We start from the raw sequence: 22,357 nt of genomic DNA, 5'->3' as shown, positions 1-22,357 counted from the left end.
AAGCCAGAAACCCAAAGAAAAAACACACCGCCAATTGCTTCAATCGGACCGTCTTTCCCATCATCAGCTCTACAAACTCCTCTTCTATTTAGCCATCAATAAATTTCCCGGAAGAATCTCGTAAAAAAAACAAACACTAGTAATGGCGCAGGCTTCAATGACATCGTACCAGCCCAGTTCGAGCACTCACAACCGATCCATGGAGGCACGTGTTGGAAGGACAAAACAACGTAATTCCCATTCTCCCCTGAAAATACCTTGATCTATCAAAAAAATTTAAAAAATTTAAAAACTCCGATGTATGCATCAAAATTTTCTTTATAGCTTGTTGCTCGAAATTTCTTGTTCTATTTCTTCCTGGCCGTTAAACCGGCCAGATATCGTCGAAACGAAAGAAGAGAAGAGAAAAAAAAAACACCAAGCGAATTCCAAGCTAACCTGAGAAAAAACCCCGTTTATAGGCTACGGTCCAGACGGCTCCCGCCTCGTCGCCGGAATTGTTCCCCTCAACAGCGACAAAACCAAAGTTCTGATCATTGAATCCACCCGAAAACCTAACTGCTGGGTCCTCCCGAAAGGCGGTTGGGAAACCGATGAAGAAAACGCCGAAACCGCAGCTCAACGAGAAGCATGGGAGGAAGCCGGTATCACCGGAAAAGTCACAAAGGCCCTGGGTCAAATCCGAGATAACAGGACGACAGCAAAGGCCATCTATCTCTTTTTTGAGATGAAGGTCGAGGAGGAGTTGACAGAATGGCCGGAAATGAAGAAAAGGAAACGAAAGTGGGTTGCCTATAAGGAGGCTGCCGAAAAATTCGGAAGCAGATCTGAGATGCTGGATGCGCTAGAGCGATCAAGTATCAAGAGGTAGAATCTGAAGTTATTGCGGATGGGGTAGCGTTTGCATAAGTCTGATTGGGAAGAAGAGGGGATTGAACCAGGAAATTCCATCAAAGGAGCGCCTGAAAACCTCCCTTCGGCCTGTGAAGGCATATGCTTTTGCTCTTTAATCCTAGAGAAGCAATATTCACGTGTCTCCTCTATACATCATGCGGTACCATTCAGTTCTCTCCTCTGGTATTTTTCTTCATATGCGCCTTACTAGTATAATCTCCAAATAACGAAAGGTCTTGCTTTTATTTCCTCCAAATCTTTTTCAAGTTTTTTCGGGAACCACGGTACTACAGGCGTTTTTTTTCTTTTGTGTTTCAATGTCTACAGACAAAAAAAGAAGATACTTCAATTTCACCCCCCAAGGATTCGAAACTGCCCTTTCTCCCTATCTCGAATCCTATCTGTTGGATATAATATCTTATTTCTGTACCTTTGCCAGTCGCCATTTCACGAGGAGTTCCGTTGCTGTATGCTGGCTGTCTTTTTTTCCTTCCCTCTTTCCTTTCCTTTTTCCTATTCTATTACCCTACCTTTTTCGATACTCTTTTCCGTGTTTTTTCGGTGGCTTATAACTGTGCTACTGTACTATTCCTCTTTTTTTTCTTGCCCTTTGAATTCAGCAAGGTGCTTCTTGTTTCGCTGAAACGGAAAATTATCCATGAGAAAGAGATTACAGTTACTTGGGTCTCCTCATGATGATATAACTACATATCTTTCTCCTTCGCCTTTGCCTTTTCCCTCTCTCTTTTTTTTCCCTTTCTCTTATAGATATTTTACTATTATTACTTTTTTTTCCTTTTCTTTTTTGTCCAAATTAGATCTAGATTTTTTAGAAGGGGGGGGTTCGGTCCATAGATCTAGAGAGAGGGGAGTTCGATCAAGGGGAAAGGAAGAGAAAAGAGGGAAGACTATTCTACTATAGAGCTAGCAAATATTTTCAACAATTCAATATAAAGAAAGAAGAAAGAATAATAATACCAGACAAGTTAATCGTGATTTGGTATCCCGTCCGGGGGGAGGCAATGAACGAGATGCATGTCTGGGATTATCTTTCATGATAATCATGATCAATCACATTCTATATACTTATATAAACTACATACTTAAAGTACATACTTGCTTAGAGAACATTGATTGGCACACGACTGATATTATATTTTATACCAATCTCACATGCAGGGTATATACAGACATACAGAAACCCCCAAGGACACCCCTGACTCGATTGATAACTATAACTAGTAGGTAAGTACCTATCTGTTTTTATCCCGCTTCAAACCGTCAAACCGTTCCTCTTCCGCCCATCCGGCGCGATGCCGCTGATCTTCCAGCTATCTATAGATAAACATGTATCTCTTATAATAACTAAGTACCTTTAATAGTGGGGGTTTCTTATAACTAAGTACTTACTCTAACAGTACCTCCAATAACTACTTTTAGTTTTTTTTCTTAATTTACCCCGCCAATGCAATAGCTGCAATGCACATGCGATTAGTTTATAAAACTACCATTCCCCCTCTCTCAATCCGATAAATCTTACCTAAAAAAACTACTTACTCCGATCCCTTTAAAACTCAACGTACCCCCGCTTTACTTTATATAAACTAAATCCCCACAGATTTACTTTTCTAGAATAAAAAAAGAAAGAAAAGAGAGAGAGTCTAGAAAGTCTTGTATCGAATAAGCCTTCTCGATTATACCCACGTGGTCTTCTTCTATAACCGCCGTATACACCCATACATTTTTTTAAGAAAAAAAAAAATCTAAAAAATGTCCCACACTCACTCCCACGACGGCGGTCACTCCCACTCACACGATGGATCCGGGTTTAACGCTCAAGAACACGGTCATTCTCATGAGATCCTCGACGGACCGGGTTCTTACCTTGCACGCGAGTTACCAATTGTCGAAGGGAGGGATTTCAGAACTAGAGCTTTTACGGTGGGGATTGGTGGGTAAGTACTAATAACCCCCCTTTGTAGTGTGTATATGTTATGTAAACGACAGAAGGTTGTTTATTATGACGTAATGAGAATTGAAAGATGTCTTCACTCTCGCACGATCACCGAAAAAGACCTTCGAGGAGTCTTCAAATCTTTCCCAGTCACATACTCTCTCGTTCAATCCTTCTACTTCTCCCAATTAATCAATTTTTTTTTTAAAAAAATGAAGCTAACCACCCCTCCAGCCCCGTCGGCTCCGGCAAAACCGCCCTAATGCTCGCCCTCTGCCTCCACCTCCGCGACAACTACAACATAGCAGCAGTAACAAACGACATCTTCACCCGCGAAGACCAAGAATTCCTCGTCAGAAACAACGCCCTACCATCAGAACGAATCCGAGCAATCGAAACCGGTGGCTGTCCTCACGCCGCCGTTCGAGAAGATATCTCCCAAAACCTAGCCGCCTTGGAAGATCTTCATAAGGAGTTTAAAACACAACTGTTACTAATCGAAAGTGGTGGTGATAATTTGGCAGCGAATTATAGTAGGGAGTTGGCGGATTTTATTATTTATGTGGTTAGTTTAATTAATCCCCTTTGCTTTCAATCTAGTTATCCAAATAAACCACTAAAAAAATTAAATAAAATAACTAGATTGATGTCTCCGGCGGCGATAAAATCCCCAGAAAGGGCGGTCCGGGAATAACCCAATCCGACCTTCTGATCATAAACAAAACAGATCTAGCACCTTACATCGGTGCATCTCTCGAAGTAATGGATAGAGACGCCAAAAAGATCAGAGAAGGCGGTCCCACCATCTTCGCCCAGGTTAAACACGGTGTCGGTGTCGATGAGATCGTTGGCTTGATATTGAGCGCTTGGAGGAGTAGTGGTGCTAGTTCTGTTTTGTAAATTTTCATTTCAAGGAGGTTTACAATATATATATATATATATATATAGGTACTTATATATATAAATTGGGAGGGGGTTTTTTTATGGTATGATCTTGATAGGGTTGAATTGGGCATATGTTTAATTGGTCATATAAAGATGGTGTGAGTATAACGTTTTCACAATTATGCGGGGGCGGGGTATGTGATATGAATGACAGCCGTGATCCCTCGATAGCGGGGCCGCCTGGTAATGATTCTAATGATACATTTCATATCAATCCATACTTTACTTATATATATTATATACAGACCTCTAAAATATCTACGATATATATCACAGTATAGAAAAAAATCCAGAAGAAAAAAAATAGTCCCATAGATCTGATTTTACTCTTAATCCAGTAGTATAAAACTTTGTATTTCAGTTTTAGGAGTACCTTGTTGGAAACAGACCAAGATTTCCATAGAACGGTGGAAAAAAAAAGCTAGAAGTTCGAAGGAAGAAAAAAAAAAAGATTCACATAAAAGTTAACAAGAGGAACGACATATCTAAATATCAAAAGGAGTTAAAAAAAAAAAAACTTTCAAGTAGTATAATAAGAATTCGAGGGGGGGAAAACAAAATAATAAAATAAAAATAATATCAACGCCCGCTATCCACGAAGTTGTAAAAAAAAGAGAAAAAAAAAGAAGAAAGGGAATTAGTAAAAAAAAAGAGGGAAGAGTAGAGGGGCACCCTTGCCACTGCACTGGAAGGGGGACGAAAGCGGATCGCGACATCAAATTTAGAAGACGGACAGAACAGTAAGTGTAGAAATATAAAAACCCCATTAAGTGCTCGATAATTTTGGTGTTAAACAGAAAAAACTGGAAATCCCTTCCATAATTTTTTGGTGTGAAAATGACAAGTCGAAAAAAATGAACCCCAAACCCGATATATGGCAACATATAAAACAAAGTACAAAAAGGTCAAATAAAAAAGAAGAGTCCAGCCGCTTTTGGGTTGACTGGCAGGTTCCAGAAGGAAAAAAGATATGGACAAAAATCAGTGACGGGGAGGATGATGATAATCGAGGAAGTGATAAAATATTTCCTTTTTTTTTTTTGAGTGAGATTCTCTATACACAGGTGATAAAGAGAAGGAAGAGAGATAAAGAAAGAAAGAAAGAAAGAAGTAGGACCCATCCGATAACCCTGAATACAGTAAAAGGAAAAGCCCAAGAAACCGAGGTATATGAGGGGGGGAGGAACAATAAAAAGATGATGGGAAAGTATTAGATTATTCCGTTAAAGCCGGGAACGTATGCTGAGAAAAGACAAGCAGAAGGAAGCAATACCCAAAAAAATATGCATGATGCTACGCGGCCAGAACAGTAAATCGGGGGTAAACAACGACTGGGAAAGTTATACGAGACGAGATGTTGGATTCGCCGAGATCGATGGTGATGTATATAGGATGTAAGAGGAAGGCGAGGCAGGTACGGTGGAGGTTGTATGCGGAGAGGAGAAAATTCGAAAGGGATATATAAATGCGTGTACTCATTATCAGAAACGTCATCTACAGCTGCTTGAAAAACAGAAAGCCTCGTTCGTGAAAAAATAAAAAGAACGTCGACGGGTATTCGCGGACCGGGGTATATCGTATCGCATCGCATCAGACTGCAACAAGCAAGGAGCAAAAGCGTCGTCAAGCAAAGAGAAGAGAGCGACCAAAACGATTCAGCGTCATGATGCCTGCTTCTGTCGTTTGTTCGCATTACCGGTCCTTGGACTTGCCTTAACCTTCGGGGGTGGGGGCACGGAGTCGCCATCATCTTGGGCCTCGGTCTTAACGCCGGCCGTGCTGGCTCTCCTGCGCTTCCCCGTGACGTTTGGGCTAGTATTAGGATTAACCGGTGTTGCGCCGTTGACGCCATTAGCTCCGTGATGCTGTTGAGAATGTTGAGCTACCATTCCAGGGGCTTGCAAATGAGCCTGTGCTGGGGATGGTGTGGCTCCGGGGATACCGTTCTGGGAGAGGTGGGGCGAGTTGGGCATCGCCGGCGATCCCTGGATTCCTGGAGGGACTGCATGTTGCATATGCGGTGTCCCCATCCCTAATAGCTGCTGCTGCTGCTGCATGTGCGCCTGCGCATGCGCATGCGCCTGGGCCTGAGCCTGGGCCTGAGCCTGGGCCTGAGCCTGAGCCTGAGCATTTGCCTGCTGAGCCTGAGCATGGGCTAGGTTCTGCTGGTGGGCTAGTTGCTGGTTTTGAAATTGTTGGACGTATGCCTGCAAGACCTGCCTGGGTTCCAGACTTGGGTTCTGTTGCGAGAACACGAACAGGTCCCGCATACTCGACAATGTTTCTCCTAGCTATAATTCACGTTAGCATATTATTCACTCCCGAAAGGGTAACAAGGCGTCTAGTATTACCTCTAACAGCTTGAAGACTTGGTCGGGGACACCCCATTCACCAATCGGACTGTCTGGTAACGGAGGCGGTGGGGGTGGTAGTTGCTGGTGCTGCCTCTTCCCCAGTCCCTTCGCATTTACTCTCGGAGAAGCCTTCTGGTCGGGCGAGCTCGTTAACGATCGGTTTGTGAGGATAAATCGAGGGATGTATTCGGTATGCTCGGCAGTATCGAATTCCAAACAATCGATTTGTGCTGCGACGTTCAACTGGGCTCGGAGCGTTCCGTGCGCGACAACTTGTGTGCCATTCTCGAACCAGTAAACGAAGCTCGTCTTCTGGCTCTCGACGACAGTCTGCCCGCTCATTTCTCGTTCTCGTGCGTTCTCCATTACCAGCTGGATATTCTTGATCCCATATTCATACAACGAGTAATAGTACCGTGCAAGTACGGGGGTTGTTATTTCGAATCGCTTAGTTTCTCTGGTTTTGGATCGCCATAAATTATGTCGCATAACGCCGGAATGAGAGTAAAACTCGTTAACAAATTTTCGCCAATGGTTCAAATCCCGCTTGTTGCCTTCCGCTGAGCTCAGGTGCTCGCAGAACTGCAGCAGTTTTAGAACGCCGTTGCCAATTTTCCTGGTAGACGGTGTTAGTAGATTCGCGATAGGTCCATATTGTGCAGCAACATACTGTTGAGGTCGCATTAATGCCGCCTGCTGCTGCTGCTGCTGCTGCTGGGCATGTTGCTGAGCGGCGGCGGCGGCTAGCGCCATATTGTGTTGTTGTTGCTGGTGTTGTTGGTGGGCATTCTGAGCGACCACCTGAGCTTGGGGGGTGGCCTGATTCGGTTGAGGGGTCTGCTGAGGCGTTGGTTGCTGCTGCTGGTTTTGCTGATTCTGCTGCTGCTGCTGTTGCTGCTGCTGTTGCTGCGCTGCTGCTGTTGCTTGTTGTGCCGCCTGCTGCTGCTGTTGTGCCTGCTGCTGTGCCTGCTGCTGTGCCTGCTGGAGGGTTTGCATTGTCTGCTGCGGGGTAGGTTGTTGAGAATTTGGCTGCGACTGTTGCTGCTGTTGCTGCTGTTGCTGCTGTTGTGCCTGTTGCTGCTGCTGCTGCTGCTGCTGTTGCGCTTGAACCTGGGCCTGCGCGGCTTGTGCCTGGGCCGCCTGAGCTTGAGCTTGAGCCTGGGCTTGAGCCGCCTGGGCCTGTTGTTGCTGTTGCTGTACGTGCTGTTGCTGTAGATGAACTGCCTGTAATTGTGCGGCCTGTTGGATTTGTGCGGCTTGTAGTTGCTGTTGCATATGGGCCTGCTGCTGATGTTGCTGCTGTATATTGAGGGCTGCGTTCTGCTGAGCGGCTTGGTGCATCATATGCTGCTGCTGCTGCTGTGATATAATCCGCTGTTGATGTAGTTGCTAAACCAGGGACGAACTATGTGAGTATTTTGTCCCCATGAGATGGTGAAGCATGATGATCCATTCTTACTTGTTGTAAATGCGCTGGCATAGCGCCGGTATTAACTGGCGTGCCGGGGAACCCAGGATTCATGCCTGGATGACCTAAGTAGCGATGTTAGAATGATAAGGTCTTCAGAGAAAAAAAACATATGAGCAATCGGGGTGTACTGACCCATGGCTCTTCTTTGATATTGATGTAATAGTCCTGGATGCATATTAATATTTCCCATCACTGTAATTTTTATGAAAGAGGAGAGCAAGTCGTTTCGTTAGCGGGCCACCGTAAATTTTCAACCAATTCGCGCATCCGAGAAGTTTGAAGAGTAGAGTTTTTTTGACTTTTATTTTTTTGTCGTTGTTGGAACACGAGAGAGTGAAGATGATTCCCGCGAGGATCGGAAGTGGCTTCAGAATTTACATGACCTTTCGCAACGACAGAATGATAAAGTGGGGATGGAACGGAGAAGGGAGGGGTATTTGGCTTACTTGGAGCGAACTGTTGTCCCTGTAATAACTGAGGGGCCATGCCGGGAGCAAGGCCCTGATGTGGATTTAGATGTTGCATGGCAACGGCGGTAGGCTGTCCAGGAGGACCAGCGTGCATCTGTGGTTGAACTGCGTGTTGGGGTACGGCATTCAGCTGCACCGGGTGAGGGTACGCCTGTGCCATCATCGTGGATCCCGTGGAGAGAATGGATAGGAATGCTTATTACGCTTCCTATTCCCAAACAACTGAAGGAGAAATAAATGTCTAGAGCAAGGGGTGGTGTTTGCTTGGGGGATCGGAAACACGGGCGAGAGAGAGTGAGAGTGAGAGAGAGAAGGAGATGTGTAGGAGCAAACTGGTCGAAGACCCGAAACGAGACCGTCGATGTTGTGTGTCACCAGTGGCGAAGGAGAGATGATGTCGGTGATTGATTAGATATCTAAATGTGATTGTCGGACCGGAGTGATTGGGCGAGAATAGACGCTTTTGGTGGTGCAGACGCGCTTAACCCAAATATATACCGCCGTGAAATATAGAATATACCTGCATGAAAAACCGTGTAAATGAGATATTCGAGAGAGGGAGAGAGATAGGGTGCGTGAGTGCAGTCGGAAAGAACGAGAGTAGAGAGATGGATTGAGAAGGAAATGTGCGACGGGTGAAAAAAACACGGGTGAAGTGCCAGCCATGCGGCAGGCCAGGAAGAGAAAAAATATATATAGAGAGGCAAGTCGAGCGTGGTACAGGACAAGGCAAGGCAAGGCAGGACGAGACAGGACAGGACAGGACAGGACGAACAAATGGGTGAATGCGAGCGAGCAAGCAAGGAAAGGATCTGGGTCGCAAGGATTGAAGACAAAATAGTCCCCACCACCGGAACAAACAACCACCACACGAGCGAGGAAGCGCAGCAGCGGCGACAGTCAGGCCAAGGAAGAGGTCGGACTAAAAATGGGATGGTGATATGATACGGTATGGTATGATGATGATGATAATGGTGATGATGGGAGAAGTGTCACAATCACGGTTGTTTTGGATAGGATAAGAAGGATGGATAGATAGACAGATAGGCAGGCAGGCAAGCCAGTTAAGCGGGAACGGGAGGGAGAAAGGAACGAAGGGATGGCATGAAACCACAGGAATAGTGGGTGAACAACCAGCAAACCAAGGGTTGTTCTGGGACTCGATCTTGTTCTTACCTGGCAAGGGAACAAAGCACGCAAACAAAGTAGCCGTCGGGGAGAAAGACGGACAAGAAAATGTGAGAGATGGAGAGAGACGGGTAAAGCAGTCGTGACGCAGTGAAGGACGTCTTTAATATAGTAGTGGTAGACGATAGTTAGTATATTTGGTGGAGGAGGAGGTGGTGGTGGTGGTGGTGGTGGGTAGGTGTGATGATGATGGTGGTGGTGGTGGTGATGATGATGGAGAGAGGCCGGTGTGTGTGGGAATGCGAGGAATGGAGATGGTCGGATGGTGATGTGTTGTTATGTGGTTCCCTTTGGTTCCCAGCAGCCAACAAGCAGACAAGCGGGAAAAGGAACGAAGCCGGAAGAGAAAGATCTGAGATGATAAGAAACCAGGGACCGTGGAAAAAATAAGGTCTTCTTTGGGAGATGAACGTGTAGAAGGAGAAGTAGAAGAAGGGAAAATCAAATAGAGAGAAGAGGAAAAAGTCGACGTTCGGTGGCGGAGGGGAGGAGGACCGAAAGGGGAGGGAGGACCGGCTGGAAAACGGAGATTTGGCTGGTCTGGCTGGTCTGGTCTGTTCGATTCAGTTCAGTTTCTGTTCTGTTCAAAGTGGTGTGGTTTGAAGGACAAACAACAGGACAGCAGTTTGTTACTCGAAAAACTGGAGTCGATAGACCGAATTAAATACCAATTGGACTTCAAGAACAAAATAAAAATGAGAAAATGAGAACACAAGAAAACGAGAAAACGAGAGAGATAGAGAGAGAGAGAGCGTGTGTGTGCGTGTGTGTGGGAGTGGGAAGAAGAGAGAGGAAGGAAGTAAGGAAAGGAAGGGGAAAGTAACGATTGCTTCACTGTCTTCCTGACATATACATGTACATGTCTAGATCGACTTCCTTACACCAAGTATCTTCTCCTATAACTTCTTCTTCTTCTTGAACACGCCCTCTTTTTTTTTTCTCTCTCTCTCCAGAAAACGGAAATAAATAATAATAATAATAATAATCAGGAATCCCGGTAATGTACCGATTCGATTAAATCCAATCCAAGAAATAAAAGAGAAAAGCTAAGATAATAAAACACCCACTAACGAACAAACGAACGAAACGAAACGAACGAATGGCTAAGAAGCTTCGAAGTCCAGTCCTGATGCGATATGATATGATATTAAAATCACAGGGCCTAGAAAACTCCTGATCGATATCTCTCCTAATCGTCGGTGTTTGGATATATTCCCAACTATACTAGCGATGTCTTAAACGCCAGCTTGTTCTTGTTCGTTTGGAGGAAGGGAGGGAGGAAGGGAGGAAGGAAGGAAGGAAGGGGAGGGAGGGCCTGGTTTCGTGTACGGGCGTTGGGACTTCTTTCTTCCTGGGGTCCCGTCCGTCGTCTCGTTACGCTCAAGAAAATAAAAATAAAAATAAAAAAGGACAGGAACTGGTTGGACTTGCAATTAATATCAATACCTACTTAAGTGCTTAGTGCTTAATATTGCTGGTCCTTCGGGGGTTTCTTCTTTAGTTGGTATCAAACTGGTCCTGAACTGGAACTGGAACCTGCGTGTCGGTCAAGTCGGTGTATGTGCGTACATACATACGGCCCTGGGCCTGGTCCTGGTCTCTTTTCTTTCGTCGTTCTCGATATGGACACTTGGAACGGAAATCAAAAAAGTAATAAACTGCTGCACGTACGTTAACGTTCTGTTGTCGCGATTTGATAATAATCCGATTTGAAAAGAAAAACATATAAATGGGTAATTATAAGAGATCTCAGATATATAAAAAGGAACAAAGCGTCACAGGATTGTACCGTCAACGGCCGGACCGAATGTGAAAAAAATTTCACCGATATTTATATAATGAGAGAAAAATGATAGTAACAAGAAGGTACCGGGGGGTACGAAAAACAGAAGTATGTACGGAATAATAATAAGTACTGGCTGAAAGATATCGCTGGCGATATCATCGATATCTGTGGGAACAATCTGTCGTCGAGGGGTCCTCCGTCAAGTCGCAGAAAGTAACCTTGATCCCGGAAACCTCAAACGATACCTTTCGTTTAAAACAGAAAAGGGAACAACTAACTTGATAGAACCGACGTACCTGGTTATAATAAGTATAGTAGCGACTGTTTTTTCTTGTCCCGTCGTCGTCTATGTGTTTAAAAACGGGAATGGGAACCAAAAAGTACAAAAGGTCACTCTACAAATCCAAGAGGCGGGGTGTTTAAAAAAAATAAAAAAGAGGGTCCTTATTTGCAAGAAGTTAATGGGGACCAAGAGGATGTTCGGGTGGTATTAAGTGGTCGTGCAAAAAAATAAAAAAATAATAATAAGAATGAGAGGAGAATAAAGATCCCACGCAGGCACCACGCAGTACACACGGACACCCCTCCGATACAAGATAAAGTACCTGTTAGTTTCCTGTCCAAGTATCCTGGAAGATCACACCACGTCGCTTGCGGTTCTGCTTGTCGGAAAATTCAACGGATATCCACGTCGGATTGTCCAATGACGAGAAAATAGAAGGTCGAACAGGTGACCGGGACGGATGATGTAGGAGATAGATGCAAGATTGAGATCGATATCGCGAGAGAATTCCGTGATCCTCTCTTGAGAAATTGATTTCAATAGCAGGAGAGAGAGAGAGGAATAAGAAACCCAAGATCCTGAAATTATCATTATGTTTTTTTTCCGTTTCGATTTTAATATTCCAGCTGCAATGGTGGAAATAAAGGGTCTAGATTGAAAGTTGACCATGTCCACTAATTCCTAACGTAACAAACACCCTCACGATCGTATCAATCAATTAATAGTCTATAATTTAATCTATTCCTTAGTTACAATTTCCAGGAAATTACGTCTTTGGAACGAAGAAACAATCTACTGCTAACACAGGCTTCTACTACCGTATGACATTGATCACAAAGTGACGTTGCCTGCAGTCAATCCCAATATATATAAAAAAGCTACTAAAACGGCGTAGTAGCGAGATATCACGATGACGAAGTGGATATGGTTACCACTATCGCCAGTTCCAATCTGCCCCACACTACACTCCCACCAGCTCTGGGCAGGTCTGGTAGGGCAGACCGGCCAAACCAGCCAGCCATCCATTTGGTTTTTTCTTAGCTGCACAGTGTCGTGCATTCCACTTTGTATCTCCCCCCAAAGTTTCTTGTTCGGATGAAAAAAAAATAAAAAAAAATACAGGAATAAAAAAGTAAAATATTATACCAGCATACAAAAAAAGTTTCCCTTCCCATACAAAAAGTGGGCGCGCACACCCCTTTTTCGGAGGCATTAATTGTCATTAATTTCACCGTTTCCGGTTAGACTTATGCAGGTAAATACCGCAAATTTGTTGACTTAACTGACTTTTCTGACCAATTATAGAAGGTCAGATGACCGTGCGGCTCAAGCAAGGCAAATAGGTCCCTGCACCCTCTGCCGTGTTGTTATTGTTGGTGTTTTCGGACAGTCGCGCCAAGAATTTGATGTTACGCCAAGACAAACAACGTGCCGAGGCGATGTGTTGTGGGCGCAGAAATTTTTGGATATAAAAAAAAAATTGCTTGAAAGTTTTTGCTCTTCTTTGCATCAACCATCAACCTCTCTCCTCTTCCATCAACCATCTTCTTCTTCTTCTTCACAATCACCAACCATCAATGCTCCCTTTATACTATCATGGTATGTCCACAATGAACCTCAATGTTCTTTCCCCCTTCTCCTTCAGATGATGACAAACCCTTTATACTTCTTTCCATCTCCGAATCGTCCATGACGAGATACGTCGATTCCTTGCACCGTACTTGACTTAAGCGGTCTTGTATAGCAAAGGTTTCGTTTACTTGCCAGTAACTTTTTGTCTGATCTATTACCCCACTATCATACTCTGCATCCTCCTGCATTCCGATCAAATGTCAAGTTCGACGACTAACGTTCTTGAAGACTTTCTACTAGACTCTCTTCGACAATAGCTCAGCACAGCAACTGTAGATAATATCATTGGTAAGACAACTACCCTATATTCTTTATCTCTACCCCTCTGTTCAAGATCACTATGATGAAGTTTCCATATTGCATTCGCTGTTTCCACGGTACCCCGTGCTTAGAACCTAATTAGGGGATTCATGACCGTTTACACTTCCTTGGATGTCTGATTTGATCTCTATTATCTCTTACCACTTTCGCGATTATCTTCATGATGGTGAACCTAAAGCTAACGTGGTATAAAGACTTTCTAGGCTCCTTTTGTTCTATTGATAGGATTATATAGTCTCTTGAATAGCATAGCATAGCAATGAAATAGCAATGACAGATTTTTTACTAAGAAAAAACTCTTTTTCCAAAGAAAAAATACGCGTATGAGAATTTGTACCGCGAATAGCACGTGAGATCGTAAATACGTGACGCTAGACAAAAGGTCCCTATGAAAATGTATTCGTTCCAAACGCCCAATTTGTAGCTCTACGATTCTATAATACATGAATACCCTTGCTCCTCTGCCTATCTCGGTCCAAACGTTTCGGACGATTTAGAAATCATAATCCATATCCATCAAATAGCTCTCCAGCAACCTCAAGAATTTAGCCACGAAGGCTTCTAAATGGAATATGGGTTTGTTTCCCAAGTGCAATCGATGTTCGTAGAAGGCACTCCACTTGATCACATCCGCCTTTATCGTATCATCGATCTTTGGTATCAACTTGAAGGTTAGAGTCTTCAGGATGACGGTCGGTGGGATACAATGTGTCAATAGATCGTATAGCTTCGCTCGAACCTGGAGTATCCTTGCCGGTGAATGTTCCGCCATGATTTCGTCTGCGATCTGGGATATTAATGCTTCCCAATCAGGTGGTGGGAGGGGAGTATTATCCTTCACGACCTCACTAATGATCAACTCCATTAGCACGATGTATTCTCCATAAAATATGGAGGGAAGAGGAAATACTTACTTCTGCGCATAAACCGCCTCAAACATCAACAGCGCCCTCCTCAAATTCCTTCCACTCTCAACCGCAATCCTCTTACAAAGTCCATCCTTCACCTCCAACCTTTCCATCTTCCCCACACCCTTCAAAACATCCACAATCTCATCCGTCGTTGGCGCAGCAACTCTAACCAACAACGTTCTACTCCTAATCGGAGCAATAATATTCGCCGTAGAATTGGCCAACAATATTAACCTCAAATTCGGCGAATATTTCTCCATAGTCCTTCTCAATGCCGCCTGGGCATCTCTGGTTAAATGATCGGCTTCATTGATAACCACGACTTTAAACCTTTGTTTGGCAGCTAAATCCACCTGTTGGGTTTGTGCTACTTCTTTTAGAAGGTCTTGGATTACAACTCGATCGTAGTTTCCTACATCTGATGGAGTGATTTCGAGATGGTAGATCGAGGCTACTATGTTGAATTCTAGTTTTCGGTTTGAAGTCGTGGTGAATATACGGGAGTCGATTTTGATCTTTTCGACTCCGGGGCCGTAGAGTTCTTTTAAGGTGGCTATTATTCGGGTCTTTTTGCCGGCGCCGGAAGGACCGTAGACTAGGAGGTGGGGGAAGTCGCCGTTGGCCTTTATGGTGATAAGTTAGTCTTGGGTTTTTTCTTTGATTGTAGTTTGGCTTTTTGAAAGTTAGTCAGGGTAAAATAGACTTACTAGAGCTTTTAGACGGCTAGAGAGGTCATGATGGTAAGTTAGACTATCAAGAGTCTTCGGGCGGTGCTTGTCGACGAACAACATTTTGTAATGGAGGGAGGCGATGGAAGTGGAGGAGGAGGAAGAGGGGCGGGTTCAATGGTGGATTAATGAAGTTTTGCGCGTGGGAAAGATACTGTGGAGTGTGAGAGCTGGGAAGACGCGTTTAGAGGAAAAGCTCGTATAGAATGACGAGAGCTGCACAAACTTGCTATCCCAGCACCAGCAGGTACCAGCAACTTTGAAGCCTTAAAGTTAGCTAAAAATAGCTATAAGGACACTAAGATTACGATTAGTTCGCCCGAGTCTCATAATTTTTTGTAGTTTAAATTGTTCTCAGATAGTTCATAAAGCTAAAGCGTTCAGGCCATTGGATTGAAGCTAGAGGTAGAGTGTAATCACGTGACACAACTTCCAAGCTGGCTCCTATTCGCCAGCTTGTACTTGGAGGAGCCTCAGCCCGTCGCAATCCTTCGAGTTCGTCTGTTCTCGACAAAACCTCCAATACCCTCGATACCCCTCACCATGGCTGCCGACCCGTTATCCAGCTTGATGGCCTCGCCATTGGTGCAGCAGGAACGACCGGCTTTCCAACCGAAGATTGTATCGCTCTACCAGCAGCTCTTCAAGGTACCTTTCTCGAAATCACATGTCTAAGCTTCGCTACACAATATAACATTACGAACGAGGTTCGCAGATGCTGATATGTTACTACTATAATAGGAAGAGGAAGATTTCCATCCAAAATCAGAAGGCTTCTGGACCGAATTCTTCCTATTGAAATCGCATCCATCCGGTTTAAAGGCCATCTTACAACCGCTCTCCGGCGACGATCTGTTACATCTACAGGTTGGTTTTCGAAATCCACCTTTTACCTCGTCCACCTTGTTCCACAGTGTCTAGACTACGCCAAGTTATCTATATACCACGGGAGAGGGGTGCTACGTTATTATTTCTGGCTACAACTGGGTTTGGGGCCCCATTTTTGACTAAAATGCTGAAAGGTCATCTTTTGCGACTATGAATGAATTAGCCCCAGACACGACAACTGTTTACCCGAGCTGTGGCCGTGGTGAAGAAGAAGGAGGGTCCAGCTGATGAGGCAGCTTTAGACGTAGGTACCAACCATCTTTTTACATAATATTCAAGATAAGCGAGTACGACGAGATTCAAAGTTATCTAACAAGGTTTCTTCATAATTTGTGATTTTGGATAGACAATATCGATATTCCTGAGTCAGGTACTTTCAAAACGATACACGAATTTATCATCCGATGTTATTGCGATACTTGCCGGGTTGGATAATATCGATGCGGTGTTTACGGACTTCGTTGGGGTTTTGGATGTGAATATACGTAGCGGGAGGACGGGTTAGTTACTTGGAAAACTATCTTCGCGGTCTTTTACGAGGGGATGTGGTAACTGATGCTTTTTTTCCGTTGATGTATAGCGGAAGTACGGTATAAATCGGTTCATGTGGCGTTGATGACGGCTTGTGGAGCGTTTAATACGGGACTACTTTCGTATTTTATGCACAGGGATCTATTTCCGGCGTTGATGAAGGTAGGCTTTTTATACTTTATATGGGTTTATATGATGTTGGGCGAAGCTAATACTACGGGTGGCAGTTCATCAATGACCCAGTCACAGCGTCTATGTCATTCGAACCGTTCGTATTGCTCGGAGTTTTGGCGAATTGTGAGTTATAACCCTTAAGAAATTGGTTATGAGGCCGCTAACAGAGAACAAAGATAATAAATTCGAGATACAAAATTCATACCAGTTAAGGCTTGCGGACTTTGTGAACGAGACATCTATAAGACAGATAGTCTACACAATCGGTGCAGCCTCAGCGCGATGTCGAGAGGACTATATTGCGGTTCAAGATGATGCGCCTGAAGGATGGAGCTTTGGGAGTGTATTGTCCCTGATGGGTCTAGGTGGAATCCTAGCTGCGACTGGATTGTCGAAATCGCGACCGCCGTCGAGTAATGGGCAGAAGGTCGATCCGGATGTTGATGCTGTTAAGCAATCCTTTGCACAACTGTATGTTCCCGGTTATTCAGATAGTTATGAGGTATTGGAGCTAATAGGTGTAGACCCGGTCTGCGCGCGGCTATCCTTCTAGGTACTTACGACTTCGTGAACACTAATAAGCTCTTCGCTTTCACATTCATATCCTCACGTCCAACGGCTTCCTCGGAATCATCGCAAAAGATCGAACCTCCATTCGCGGCTTACATCTCGCTAACATCATACATAACCCATCACGCCCACCGTACGACCCGCAGCTCACTCTACGCCCGTCTGAACCTCTTGGTCCTTAGAGCGTTGGTTGAAGACAATACAATATGCAAACGTCTGGCGCACGACGACCTTAAATCCGAAGTTAGGCTATGTAGACACCGACAACCTTATTTGCCAACTACGAGGGGCGATCGGCATTTGATACTTGCGATTATGGATGTCGCGCTTGATGGAGTCAATCACAATCTGAGAAAGAAGCTGGATGTGGAGCTGTACTCGCTATTGTTAGGGATATTGTTGAGGATTATCTCGTTTTTGTCGAAGACTCGGACACGATTACGTATGCACAACCCTCTTTCAACGATATTTTGGGACGTAACTAATGAGACCACTTCAATAGCATATCATTGGACGGAACTATGGCGATCGCTGGTGTCGTTAATTCGATTCTTCGCATCTTATGCTAGCGACTTGAAGGATTTACCGGGTATACCGCCATTGCTAGATACCCTCGTAAACACCATTGCACTTTCATTATCTACAGGCGACGCATTCCTCCCATCAGCGACCGAATATGACGATCTATTCTACAAACTAGTTGAAACTGGAGATGTCCTGGTTAAGTTCCGGGAACTGTACAATCTTTCCGAAAGAAAAGATAGTAATAGCATTGGAACTTTGGTTAGTGTTAGTGAACATTACTATCGTTTGATCGAGGAGAATAGAAAGAGTGGAACTGGGGGTAGGAAGTGGACGACGGCAGGGGTTAGCAGTGGGTTCTTGGGACCGGAACAAGTTGCGGAGGTTATCAAGAATGGATATGAGACGCTTGCCATTGGTGGTTTAAAGGAAGGACTTGGGGATTGGGAAAGATATAGGGAAGCTACAGAGAAAGTGTTTTTGAAGAAAGTCGGGAGAGTGGTGGTGGCCGATGCGAGGGAGCTGGTTGAAGAGACGCTGCTTTGATCTGCCTTGTTTTTTTTTTTTTTTGGCTTTTACTGTTTTTCTCTCTGGCCTACGGATGTTTTTTATTTGAGGGTCTAAGGATCTATCTGATACTATTCCTTTCTTCTTTTTTCATTGTTATCTATCTATGGAGTGAGTGTATCCGGGAATTGAAGCCATCATGACTCTCTTGGACCTGCAATTGTTTGCGTTATAGATCCCAAATCCCCGGGGACCCTGGCTGACCTCCGGGAAGCGCCCCATTGGCCACCCCCGGCATCGGCAGGAACAATCCCTGTCGCATGGCTAAACAGCCTGGGTAAACTTTCGGGCCGTTGACCAAATCCAAACCGACTCATTTTCTGAGGGCTGCAAGTTGACTAACGAACACCATGTATAAATCTGCCATTGTCCTGGATATTCGTGACGGGAAGCCTGCATCGATACGTTACCTGCATTTCAATTGGATCTGATTGTCGACAGCTGAGCCACAAACCCTACCTGACCAGACATCCAAACACAACAGCCTCTTTTTTCTCTTTACTCTTTTTCTACTTCTGGAGGTATTCAGTTGTAGATTACATAATTGTCGCAAGCCCCACCATTCACACCTGGTACTTGAGAGGTACTTGAAAGTTGGAACTGCGTGCATACAGTGACACAGGATCGCAGTTATTAGCTGTTGTATATTGCGATATAACAACTATCTACCGGGATATATAACTAGCACAATGAAGGTAGGCAGGCACTCATTCTCTCGTTCTGTACTTGTGCGACTTCCAACATCTCCACTGGACTACTACTACTACTGCACTTTTTCATGCAATTCTTTTTCAATTCTTTTTTTTTTTGGAATACAAAAATGCTAATACCATGGACACCTCGAACCTACCAGATCCAAGTCCAACCTTCACTCGAAACGCTCTCCGAGCTGCTTAAGACCAATGCTGCGAATGGTGATAAAGCACCGAATGTGTACCCGTTGTGTACTTCGATACCTGCGGATTTGATTACGCCTTCTGGAGCTTATTTGAAGATTACGAACAAGTATTTTTGGGATTATTATACGACCCTGGGATGGAGTGGGTGAGCGGTGGTTAATGGAACTATGTTAATATAGGACGAAGCCGGCGAATTCGTTTCTGTTCGAATCGGCGCCGAATACCGGGTCTATTGGAAGATACAGTTTCTTAGGAAGCGGTATGCTTGACGATTCTCTCGCTATTACACTTATTGAATTGTTACTGATTTAGGCCGACAGAGCCTCGAAAGATCATTAAAACGGGTCCCGGCCATGGTCCCGAGGTCGACCCGCTCAACATCTTACAAGATGAATTGGACCAATATCGCATAGCCAAGATCCCAGGCATGAAGCTACCCCCTCTTTCCGGCGGTGCAATCGGTTACGTTGCATACGATTGCGTAAAATACTTTGAACCAAAGACTGCCCGGCCGTTAAAGGATATCCTACAAGTCCCAGAAGCGCTATTTATGCTTTTCGACACCATCGTCGCATTCGATCACTTCTTTCAAAAGGTGCAGGTTATCACCCATCTTCATTTAACTACCCCCACCCCTTCGGAATCAGATCTAAAGACCCTCTACGACACGGCATACGAAACGCTATCAATGGTCGTAAACACCATTATCGAACCCACAGTACCCTTACCAATCCAACCACCCATCATCCCGAATCAAACCTATACCTCCAACATCGGACAATCCGGCTACGAAGCCCACGTCTACAAACTCAAAGAGCACATCATCAAAGGCGACATCATCCAAGCCGTCCCCTCCCAACGTTTCGCCCGTCCCACAACCCTCCACCCGTTCAACATCTACCGCCATTTACGAACCGTAAACCCTTCCCCCTATCTATTCTACGTCGATTGCGCAGACTTCTCGCTAGTAGGAGCGTCACCAGAACTCCTCGTCAAAGCCACAAATTCAAGAATAGTAACCCATCCGATAGCCGGCACCCTTCCTCGCGGAGAAACCGAAGAAGAAGACGAAGCCAACGCTGCTAGGTTATTAGCTTCCATAAAGGACCGTGCCGAACACGTCATGTTAGTAGATCTGGCGCGTAACGATGTAAACCGCGTTTGTGATCCGTTAACGGTTAAAGTCGATCACTTGATGAACGTTGAGAAGTTCTCTCATGTGATGCATTTGGTTTCTCAAGTTTCGGGGGATTTGGCGGATGATAAGACGAGGTTTGATGCTTTTAGGAGTATATTCCCGGCTGGGACGGTTAGCGGGGCGCCGAAGGTTAGGGCTATGGAGTTGATTGCAGAGTGTGAAGGGGAGAAGAGGGGGGTTTATGGAGGGGCGGTGGGGTATTGGGGGTATGATGATCATATGGATACTTGTATTGCGTTGAGGACTATGACGGTTAAAGATGGGGTTGCTTATTTACAAGCTGGTGAGTTTTTTTTCATAACTATTTTTGATTTGATTGAACTATTATGGAATACTAATGGATGGGGGGTTTTAGGTGGAGGAATCGTTTATGATTCGGTACCATTCGACGAATGGGAGGAAACTATGAATAAGGCGAAGAGTAATATGATTGCTATCAATGGAGCTGAGGAACGGTACATGAATGAGACAGAAGGGAGGCTATAAACCAAAATTCCTGTCTTTATAGATAAAACCGGAATGGAAGAGGTAGGCGGGAATATATTTTATACTTTATGTTCTATAAACCATCCTATGTCTCACGAAGTATATACACAAAGCATGGGGCGAATGGAGCGTACTGGTTAGGTCATGAAGGCCATCATTCAGGTTGAATGGCATATACAGGATGAGGGTGGGGGTTGTAAGTACTTAGGTAGGTATATGTTAAATAGAAGAATAGATTTTTCATACGTAGCTTTTCTTTGCTCTGAATACCTAGGTAATATCCAATTAATCCCGATTAATACCAATTTGACTCTATTGCTAGAGGTAAAATTCCAAAACTTCCGAGTAATTAAATTAATATCATCCTACGCTGAGGGATTGGGATACCTCAGAATTTTCGCTATTAAAGCCTTTATCAATACTTCTTTTAATATGATTATTTGATTGCTTAGTTTACTAGATCCAGTCTCATTTAGCTTGTTTCGGAATCTGGGAGCATAACGTCTGGATTTTGTGTTCACTTGATCATGAGTCTTGAGTTCTCATATGCATTAATCAACTCGTGTGGACAACATATATTTGAATGATCATATTATATATACTAGTATAGTATGGCATCGCCGCTTTCGCTACCCTGACCTAGTTGTTGGAATAGCTAATGCATGTACGTACGCGTATGTTGTGTCATTTCACAAGGCGGGATGGTGGTTATATATAGAGAAAAGTAAAGTGAAGATATATTAGGATTTCGTTTGCGGTTCTAAATCTACCTATACGGTACCATGGTGGTATAAGTTTAAACGCTTGCATGGTGTACAGATCTTTAAATCCTATTGATCGATGGGTTTGAACAGACTACATGGACCATGTCTGCTTCGTTAATTATATGTAGTTAAGATTAATTTAGCTGAGTTTAAGTATATATCATATTGTAAATACCTAGTATATGCGCATCTTCAAAGGCCTTGGTTTGATGCTATAGGTACTTATATATTGTAACATTTGTATGGCTTTTGGGTAGTATAGCGGTTTTTTAACATGGCGCAGTAGAATATTGGATATTCAGCCGAAGGGAAGCAGCCTCAATCGAATAAGTTTAAGTTTAAGTTCGTACTCCCGCCAAAAATACAACGACGGCTGGTTCATTTTTGAAAACCACCGGTCTACGACTTCCCAACGCCATAGTCAAATCCCGTTGGATTTGCCTACTATCTTTTAAGCCATCTAGCAATTTATCTTTCATATAGTTTTGCTCAGACTTAGAAGAGTAACCCAGAATTTCGTATATGTCAGTAGTATAGCCTCTTCAACATAGTCTATCAAAGTCATAGACCCCTGCGTCAAATTGGACAGCTTATCCCGAGCATCGGTTTTCTTGTGTACCTGGCAACTCAGTGAAGATCGCACTCGTCGAGGAATTGGCGTGCTAGTTTGAAATTGATTGGTAAGTACAAGGTGCTAACCCTTATACAAAGTCGTTCGCAAGGGATCAACCTCCCGTAAAAAGTTAAATGTAGAATGGCCATGCATAAAACTCATGATAAGAGCAGAATCACCTCGATTAATACCACCTTGGCCTTGGTTT

General features: G+C 44.2%; 6 protein-coding genes across 6 annotated transcripts; 4 read left to right on the top strand and 2 right to left on the bottom strand.

The window, feature by feature from the left end:
- Positions 1-142: 142 nt before the first annotated feature.
- AOL_s00081g218 (uncharacterized protein) lies at positions 143-871 on the top strand (the record flags this gene model as incomplete). The annotated part of the gene is made up of 2 exons (XM_011125035.1): positions 143-230; positions 462-871. 2 exons carry the CDS (start codon positions 143-145, stop codon positions 869-871), a joined length of 498 nt encoding a protein of 165 aa, XP_011123337.1.
- A 1,793-nt stretch (positions 872-2,664) lies between these two features.
- On the top strand, positions 2,665-3,748 carry AOL_s00081g217 (uncharacterized protein; the record flags this gene model as incomplete). The annotated part of the gene is made up of 3 exons (XM_011125034.1): positions 2,665-2,849; positions 3,083-3,413; positions 3,491-3,748. The coding sequence occupies 3 exons, from the start codon at positions 2,665-2,667 to the stop codon at positions 3,746-3,748; spliced, it is 774 nt and encodes a 257-aa protein (XP_011123336.1).
- Positions 3,749-5,454: 1,706 nt separating this feature from the next.
- AOL_s00081g216 (uncharacterized protein) lies at positions 5,455-8,251 on the bottom strand (the record flags this gene model as incomplete). Its single annotated transcript, XM_011125033.1, has 4 exons — positions 5,455-6,084; positions 6,145-7,536; positions 7,607-7,680; positions 8,065-8,251. 4 exons carry the CDS (start codon positions 8,249-8,251, stop codon positions 5,455-5,457), a joined length of 2,283 nt encoding a protein of 760 aa, XP_011123335.1.
- Positions 8,252-13,791: 5,540 nt separating this feature from the next.
- Positions 13,792-15,000, bottom strand: AOL_s00081g215 (uncharacterized protein; the record flags this gene model as incomplete). Its single annotated transcript, XM_011125032.1, has 3 exons — positions 13,792-14,146; positions 14,213-14,832; positions 14,917-15,000. 3 exons carry the CDS (start codon positions 14,998-15,000, stop codon positions 13,792-13,794), a joined length of 1,059 nt encoding a protein of 352 aa, XP_011123334.1.
- Positions 15,001-15,480: 480 nt separating this feature from the next.
- AOL_s00081g214 (uncharacterized protein) lies at positions 15,481-18,168 on the top strand (the record flags this gene model as incomplete). Its single annotated transcript, XM_011125031.1, has 9 exons — positions 15,481-15,585; positions 15,679-15,804; positions 15,989-16,069; positions 16,172-16,325; positions 16,406-16,518; positions 16,584-16,653; positions 16,707-17,001; positions 17,055-17,542; positions 17,603-18,168. The coding sequence occupies 9 exons, from the start codon at positions 15,481-15,483 to the stop codon at positions 18,166-18,168; spliced, it is 1,998 nt and encodes a 665-aa protein (XP_011123333.1).
- Positions 18,169-19,009: 841 nt separating this feature from the next.
- AOL_s00081g213 (uncharacterized protein) lies at positions 19,010-20,772 on the top strand (the record flags this gene model as incomplete). Its single annotated transcript, XM_011125030.1, has 4 exons — positions 19,010-19,194; positions 19,268-19,347; positions 19,409-20,569; positions 20,642-20,772. The coding sequence occupies 4 exons, from the start codon at positions 19,010-19,012 to the stop codon at positions 20,770-20,772; spliced, it is 1,557 nt and encodes a 518-aa protein (XP_011123332.1).
- Between the last annotated feature and the right edge of the window lie 1,585 nt (positions 20,773-22,357).

This window comes from Orbilia oligospora (assembly GCF_000225545.1).
Source record: "Orbilia oligospora ATCC 24927 unplaced genomic scaffold scaffold00081, whole genome shotgun sequence".
Taxonomy (NCBI): Eukaryota; Fungi; Ascomycota; class Orbiliomycetes; order Orbiliales; family Orbiliaceae; genus Orbilia; species Orbilia oligospora.
This window is presented reverse-complemented; position numbering and strand designations above follow the sequence as displayed.